Consider the following 8,373-nt stretch of genomic DNA (forward strand, 5'->3'; position numbering starts at 1 on the left):
ACATAATATAATTGTTTCATACAATTAATATTTTAAAAATATTTTATATTTTTTAACAAAAAAATAAAAATGATCTAATTGAAAATTTCAGAGTAAATTTCACTCGTCTCATCTGAAGTTTTATTCAATTTAGCTTAATTCTTTTTAAGTGATAGATTTCTTTTAATTAAATTATCAAACAAGATTGTTACCAATAAAAGATTCCACCAAAAGAATGTCATCATCACTTAAATAAATGAAAAAAAGATGGTATTGACTTTTACCCCATTTTAAAAATTAAAGAAATAAGTATAATAATATAATATAATATATCCAAATTTTAAAATATAGTTATTACTAAGAGAGGAAAAGACCTACATAAAGGACCATAAACTTAATTTTAGCCTCAAAGGATATAGAGGATAGAACTTAGAAAACAAAATAGGGAAAGTGGTTTTGTTTGTGTAAGCCAAAGTGGAAAACAAAGAAAGAAAAGGCAAGCCATGAAGGGATATGAGCCTCGTTCAAGTTCTTCTTGTGCAGCCTGCAAATTACTCAAGAGAAGATGCATCCCCAACTGCATCTTCGCGCCGTATTTTCGCTCCGATGAGTGCAAGAAATTCGCAAAAGTTCACAAGGTGTTCGGGGCAAGCAATGTGAGCAAGATCCTCATTGAGGTCCCTGAAGAGCAAAGAGAGGACACGGTGAATTCTCTCGCATATGAGGCCGAAGCCAGGCTCCGCGACCCGGTTTATGGATGCATTGGCGCCATAGCGCTCCTTCAGAGGAAGATGGTAGAGCTACAACATGATCTGGCGATTGCTAAGGATCGTCTGGCTCGTGTTGTAGCTTCTACTACATCTGCCTCTGATTCTGCTTTGGTCGCTACTACTAGTAGCGACCAAATCATGCATGGTTCTTCTTCTTATTCCCATGTTAGCTTGCCCCCTTTTCCTTGCAGTGATTTCAGTGATAGCTTCTGCCATAGCTCTTCTTCTTCATCTCAATTCTTGAGCCGACATGATCAAGCGGTTGATGATTTCACTCAAATTCCATACATATTTTAATGTTTTATGTTTCTTTTTTAATGTTTAATTTGTGGGTGCCCCTTTGAATGTAATAACTCGAAATCAATCAAAAGCAGCTATTTTAGTTTTGTATATGCCAATAAAAACTAGGGAGTCATGAAATCATCGTCTTGAATTCGGAACTTGGATACTCTCTCATCTTATTATTAGTCTCAAACAGATTAAACATGTTTTTCTTTTTATATATTATTTATTTGAGTCATGTATTTTTGTTGAATTTCATGGTTCCTGTATTATTAATTAATTTGAACCTAGGATCGGAACTTCTGATAATTATAGGGGTACCTTGGTCTTTCTCTAATAAATTTCATTTTTGTAATAGTAATATGATCAGTTGTCATTATTTGATCATGGAATTCTGATCCTCAATCTCTTGTTCTGACTTAGCTTCTTATCTCAAATATTATCTTTTCTACCACTCCAGATTATTATATCATGCTACAGAAAATATTGTAGAATAGAATTAGGTATTTTAACAATTTTAACCGTTGGTTTCAATCATAAAATTAATCTTAATTATTATTTTAATTATATATATTTTATAATTGACATCAACGATTAAAATCACTTACATCTGATTTCGTGATACTCTTAAATATATCTCCTACCATATATATCAAATTTTGGTTATGGTTCATCGCATAATGAGAAAAAGAAAATAAAAGGAAAGGAAAGAAAAGAAAAGAAAATTGTGTTGGCAAAGTGTGAATTGAGTTGAGGCTTGCATCCATTGTTAGTTGATGGAGACGAGAGGGGAGGGGGTGAGCATTGATTGCCATTACCTACAAGTGTGAGACACCATTTAGCACAAAGAAAGCAACACTACTTATTTTGATTCTCTTCTATATGCTATTATCTTTGAACAATTTGCTGTGCCCCAATTATGTGGGCTCCAATGCCTACTGTTTCAAATGCAATATGAAGCACCATTATGATTTTCACCCCCATCATATATACAAAAACTCATTTGTCTATTTAAATAAATGTCGATTATTCGAATTCTATTTTATTTACACAGTAAATCGTTGATTAGCAACAAACTCTTATTTAAAGTTTTAATCTATGACAAATTAATTTTTGACTCATTGAATTAAAAAATATCGTAAAAAAACCAAAAAATATATTGAAAAAGTGAATCATATTTGTATGTTTAAATTACTCTTTTATATGAAACTAAAAAATTGGTGTCGTAATTTATAACTATTAGCTATATTGTAATTCTTATCTATTTTTTACTTATTGTTAAATTAAAATTAGTATTTTAAGATATACAAATATAATAATCATGATATATCGACTATTAATCTGTCATTATATAAAAATATATATTTGGTATTTATAAAAAAGTTATTATTTTAATGTAAAAAAATTGTGAAAATGTTTGATTATTTTTCTAATTAATTGTTTTGTTGGAAAATTATATAAAATATTATATTATAATTAATCAAATAATTTAGTGATTAATTTTTAATATTTATAAAATATTTTATAATGCGACTCTATATCTCTATATATAAAATCCCTGTACTATTCTAGTATCTTGGGTCCTATCAGTATCAGCAGTAGATATATCTAGGTAAAACCAAAACAAAAAAAAAATTTTAAAATTAAATTTAATTCTTAGAAAAACCTAACATTTACTGTAGAAATATTAGTACTGTTTTTGCCTCCAAGTATCGAACCCCACCAATGGCCCTTGAGCTTTATGATAATTGGGATATTGGAATCCAAAGAATAAGCAAGAAACCGAAAGTTTTTAATTTTGAGTTATGCTTTGTGGTGTGCTCATCTCATCTGAAATGGGTAGCAAGATATGGCCCATAAAGAAAATGCCTACCATTCAAACTACATTATTAGGGCAAGCAAGGTCTTGGTCTAGTGGTATATATATTTTATGTCATATAATAAATATACATAAATTCAAAATTTAGCTGATGCTAAATAATAAATAAAATTAATATTGTATGTGTAAATTTAATATAGATAAATTTATACTATTTAAGATTGAAGATTCTCGAATCCATCTAAAAAAATTATACCATCAGTTAGTAATCAGTTATCCCTTATTATGCATCCCAATTGCTACCTCACATACTTCCAAATGCACCGTAAAGCACATTGGACCTAGTCTTATTAATTGATACCATTCTTGTTTTTGTTATTCAAACTGTTCCTTTGAACTATTTTGGAATACACATGTGATATACCAAAAATGATATTTATACCATTTTTTTGAATAAATATTTAAATTAATTCTTACAAAATTTTATATTAGACATTTTAGTATATAATGTATTTTTATTTTTTAAAAGTCTTTAAAAATTATTCTGTCGGATAAATTAGTCTCTTGTTACTATCAATCAAATTTATTATATATATTAAATAAATAAATTCTTAACAAATTTTATCATAAGACAATTATATCACAAAAATTATTATTATAAGACAGACTACTTTTCCTTCAAAATAATAGAGATCCAATTCGTCCAAAAGAATTAATTTTGAGAACTTCCAGAGAAAATTTTTTTTGTTAAAAACCAAATAGTCCAATCTAAAATTCTTTAAAAACTAATTTTTGTGTTTATTCATTTTTTATGTACACACTTTCTGTAAGTTTCTTTTATAGTGTAAAGACAATTTTTTTTTTTAATCTTATTTCACTTCTTATCAATTACTTTTAGAGTTTGATTTTGATGTATTGTCAGTATAAAACATTTTACACATTTATACAATTATATCTGTTTTTCTTTTATGACCATTCACGCAATCAATGTAAAATATAGTTATTTTTACTGATATAACGTTATGTAATTAAATGCACGTATAAAATTACTCTACAGTAACAGTACATCAAAATTAAATTCTTACCTTTAATATTAAAAGTGAAAAGACCTACTTAAGAAAAATATCAACGGTGTTGTATATATATATATATACAAACAAAAATAATTTTATATTTGATCTAAACAAAAAATGAATTAATTAGTATACAACAGGAAAAAAAAGCAGCAGGTTGGAGTTTGCTAGCTACCAAACAAGATGAAGTCTCGTGACTTAACAAGAGCATAACCATATGACCGTGCTGCTCTCAATGCAACATTGCAACTAAGTTGTCAAATAAAAGCCAATTCTCAATAGCAGCTATTTATTGCATATTGGTCTTGCTCATGGAGCTACAAATACAATGCTTTTGGGTTCTAATTTCTAATTCTTCTAACGAAAATCGTTCCTATTATATTATGGAATAAGAGGTTATTAATAATAACATAGTCCAAAATTGTTCCTGTAGCTCATGCGATCCGAAAAAGTTGGCTAATTACTTTAATGACAACAATTTTAGAACCTCAGTTCCCATCTATGGTCCACCAAATGTAAATTCCATTTGCCTTTAGCTATTGCCTATTGGAGTGAAAAACAAAAATGAATAGAGATGGCAGAGTTGGGACACGTTTGTCCTCCCCTATTCCTGCTAATATGGGATAATGGAACCAATTCTTTTCTAAAGCAATCACTATATGACACTTGTCATGGATGGATTTTATTTTAAAATATATATTGACTTATTTAAAATTTAAATAAATTATCTACAGTAAAAGAATTATCCGTTATATTCGAAAGTAAATACTTTTTAGTTCAAAAACTCAAGTTACACAAATTGCAGGTCAGAACACTAACTGTTAGTGTAGAGTGTCAAAAGGATGAAATTAATCCCATAGCTAAAACTAATTCTGTTAGTTAGCCTTCCTATTTTAGTATATTTAGTTACTAGAGTCTTTAACTGATTCTTGATATATGCATTAAGTGTTAGTGCTGTGTATAATATATAAATGTAGAAATTACTCTTTGAAAATGTAACAAAAAAAAGTGTACAAATACACCATTGAAGATATACAATTTTACTCTCATCTCTCTGTCTTTTCTTTTTTTCTGGTTCTGAATTGGTCCTTCATTACAATTGCATAGCTATTCTTTCATGGTATCAAGAGCTAGGTCCTTCTATAACAGTCGACTAATAACATCAATCAATAGACAGTCATACATATAAAATTCAAAATATTATCATTAGAACAAGTCCTATTGCATGATAGGCACTCAAAATATGCGGTGAATCATAGTCAGTCAACTCCCAAGACTCTACAGAAAGGACTGTTCTGATACCATAATGTAGCACATTACTTTTAGTACGATCATGACATGCTAGAAGTTGGGTCGTTACACCTTCCATGGTCTTGATCGTTCCTACCACTGCAAACAACAAATCTCTTCTCACCCCAATTTCTGATAAGTTGGATGATACTAACTTCGTTACATGGAAACAAGTTGTTCTGTTTGCCATCAAAGGTTAGAATTTGGAAGATCATATCGTAGAAGGAAAACAACGATCTTAGTTTGAATCGAAAACAGCAAAAACTACAGGTACGATCTCTTCCAAATATACTGAATGGCTTCAACAAGATTACAATCTTGGCTCTTGGCTTCTTATTTCCATAGATGTATTTTTCAAGAATCGTTTGGTTCATTGCCATTCAGCACTTCAAATTTGGCATAAACTTCATCAATTGAATGCTGAATGCACAAAATCTAAGATCAAACTGCTTATAACACAACTCAAGAATTTAAAGAAAAAGTCTCTTTCAATCAGTCAGTACCTTGCAAATATCAAGAACCTAGTTGATTCCTTAATTGCTCTTGGTTATGATATTCCAAATGAATCTCATATAGAAACAATTTGTGATGGACTTCCTGAAGAATACTCAAGCTGCATCACTCTTGTTCAAGCTAAACCGGAACTACTGCCTTTTTTATCAATAAAAATCTTCACCATATCAAACCTGATTATACTATATTAAGGATTTTTGGTTGTGTTGCATATCCTCAATATAAGATGGATTATAATTCTGAGCAGTGTGTGTTCTTAGGATATATACCACTATCCAAAGGTTTTAAATGCCTTACTGCACAGGGCAAGGTTATTGTTGCACACAATGTGATTTTTGATATAATCAATTGTTTCTATCTTCAGAACATTCAACCTCTACATCTAATTAATTCATATTATCTCTACATCGTAAGTTTGACTTCAACATTGACTTTTTTAATAGCAAATTAGATGAAACTGATGCCTCTACCAAGGCCATTTATAGCCTGAAATAGGCTCCTTCAGCCTGGTTTGCTACTCTTAGCACTACTCCTTTTAATTTTGGTTTCAATAATACTCTTTATTCGTGTCACACCCTCATCTACAATTTACCTATTAGCTTATGTACATGATATCGTTTTCATTCGAGATAATCCCATTCAACTAGAAAAATTAATAACAAAATTAAATATTGTGTTTTTCTTAAAGGATCTTGGTTGTCTCCATTATTTTCTTACTAACAGTGATCTTCATATTTCACAGTCCAAATATTTTTAGATTTACTCCAAACCTGTTCCAACTCCAATGGTTAGTGACATATGGTTTTTCAAAATTTGCTGATCCTACTCTCTATGGATCTCTAGTTGGTAGTACTAGTATTGTGTATAATATATAAATGTAGAAATTACTCTTTAAAAAGGTAATAAAAAAATGTAATTGATTTTTTTCCACAAATATTAGTGTTGTTTTTATAATGATGCGATGCTATTAGATCTGGCATATCATCTTTTTCTAATCCTAAAGCCTCTGAAGCTCAAAGCTAGTTATGTAAGTCGGTAAACACAATAGCTCAAGTGAGGATACTGTGAGTATTAAAACTTTCAACAAATTTTGCACAAAAAATAAGTAAAACAAATAGAGTAACTGAATTTAAAGTAATTAATTGAGAGATTACGAGTTAAAAAAAATTACAAAGGTTCATTTTATTTTGGTTCGGTACTTCGGTTACATTTTTGTATCTAATTTCAGTTATTAAGACTGGAGATTTATCTATATCTGTCAAACTGTTAGAGATAATCTTAAAATAGTGACAATTTCAAAAACAAGAAAAAGCTACAAAAATCTTCTTTTACTATCTCATGAAGGAAAAATAAAAACTATCCGAAAAAAGTGTATGGATACAAATTGAGTTTTATGAATCAAACTTTGTGTTTCTCTCAAATTTATATAAAATCACTTCGTAAAATATGTAGAAACCATCTGAATAATAAAAAAGCTTAAAATGTTGCTTGGTATTGAGTTATGGCTTAATGGCCTCTGTTTATAAGTATCACAAATCTTGTATCAATTTTAAAGTAAATGGAATCGAGTCAATTTATCAGAATTAGTCATTGCAAATGCAAGCTTTATGACCAAAAAACTCGATTATCTAGTTGGAGAATCGCCTCTTTAACTAATCGTTAGAAGCTGAAGCTTAAAATCTTGACTTCAAATATCGTATTTTCACTGTCTTTCTCAATAAAATAATTAAAAAATTGTATCTCCGCTTGAAGAATCAATTCTCTAACCATATTTTGACATTTTTCATGTTTTCAAAACTATTAACTAAAGTTTCTAAAAAATATTGATTTTCTAACATATTTTATGAAAATTTATATATTAAAAAATACTTGTAAAACATGCAAAGGGACGTACTAGGTTATGATTCTTAACAAGAAATTTACTACGTCCTATTTTACTAATCTCTTGATAACTTGGACTTGATTTTCCTGTTTCCTATCTTGCTTTTCTTGTTATTGCATAACCGATTACGAAAGAGAAAGTAAAATAGACAAATTCATCATAAAATAACATTAATAAAACAAACATTTATTTGAGTGTCAAAGTACTTTTATAAATACTCAAGTTTTTGTATTGAAACCGAAGTATAATATAGTCACAGAGAAATATAATCAAGCTCTCGGCCTAGTTCAAGGTACACAAAAGCATCTATTTAACATGGTGATTTTTTAAATATAAAAAGTGAGATCCAAAAACCAAATTGTACATATGACTTGTGATATGACACTGGAAAATTTCATCGGATCTCAGATTACAACTTTTTCTTCTCTTTTTAAAGATACGCGTGAAGAAAAAGAAAAAGAAAAAGAAAAAATACGCATAATTCCTATTCTATGAGAGGAATTTAACAGTAAATCAACAAGTTTTCGCTAAATGCCAATTTGACATGCATCATTTAACATGACCTCATAAATGACATAACAAGTGGAAGACTCAGTCACAATAATTTATCAAAAGAGAAAAGTGCCAATTATTTGGAATTTTTTCCTTCAATAAATCATGTCCAAATAAGGAAAAGAATAAAGTCAGTTACCATCTAAAATAATAATAATAACGAGCTAGCTCAATTTGTATAAATTATAATCTATATATTAAAAAATTATAAAT

The 8,373-nt window shown here is 29.1% G+C and overlaps 1 protein-coding gene across 1 annotated transcript; it reads left to right on the forward strand.

Moving 5' to 3' along the window:
• The first annotated feature begins 351 nt into the window (after nucleotides 1–351).
• LOC107621756 (LOB domain-containing protein 21) lies at nucleotides 352–1,453 on the forward strand. Its single transcript, XM_016323761.3, has one exon. The coding sequence runs from the start codon at nucleotides 483–485 to the stop codon at nucleotides 1,044–1,046; it is 564 nt and encodes a 187-aa protein (XP_016179247.1). The 5' UTR covers nucleotides 352–482; the 3' UTR covers nucleotides 1,047–1,453.
• Nucleotides 1,454–8,373: the final 6,920 nt, after the last annotated feature.

Source organism: Arachis ipaensis, chromosome B10 (genome assembly GCF_059453495.1).
Source record: "Arachis ipaensis isolate K30076 ecotype BB chromosome B10, ASM5945349v1, whole genome shotgun sequence".
NCBI lineage: Eukaryota > Viridiplantae > Streptophyta > Magnoliopsida > Fabales > Fabaceae > Arachis > Arachis ipaensis.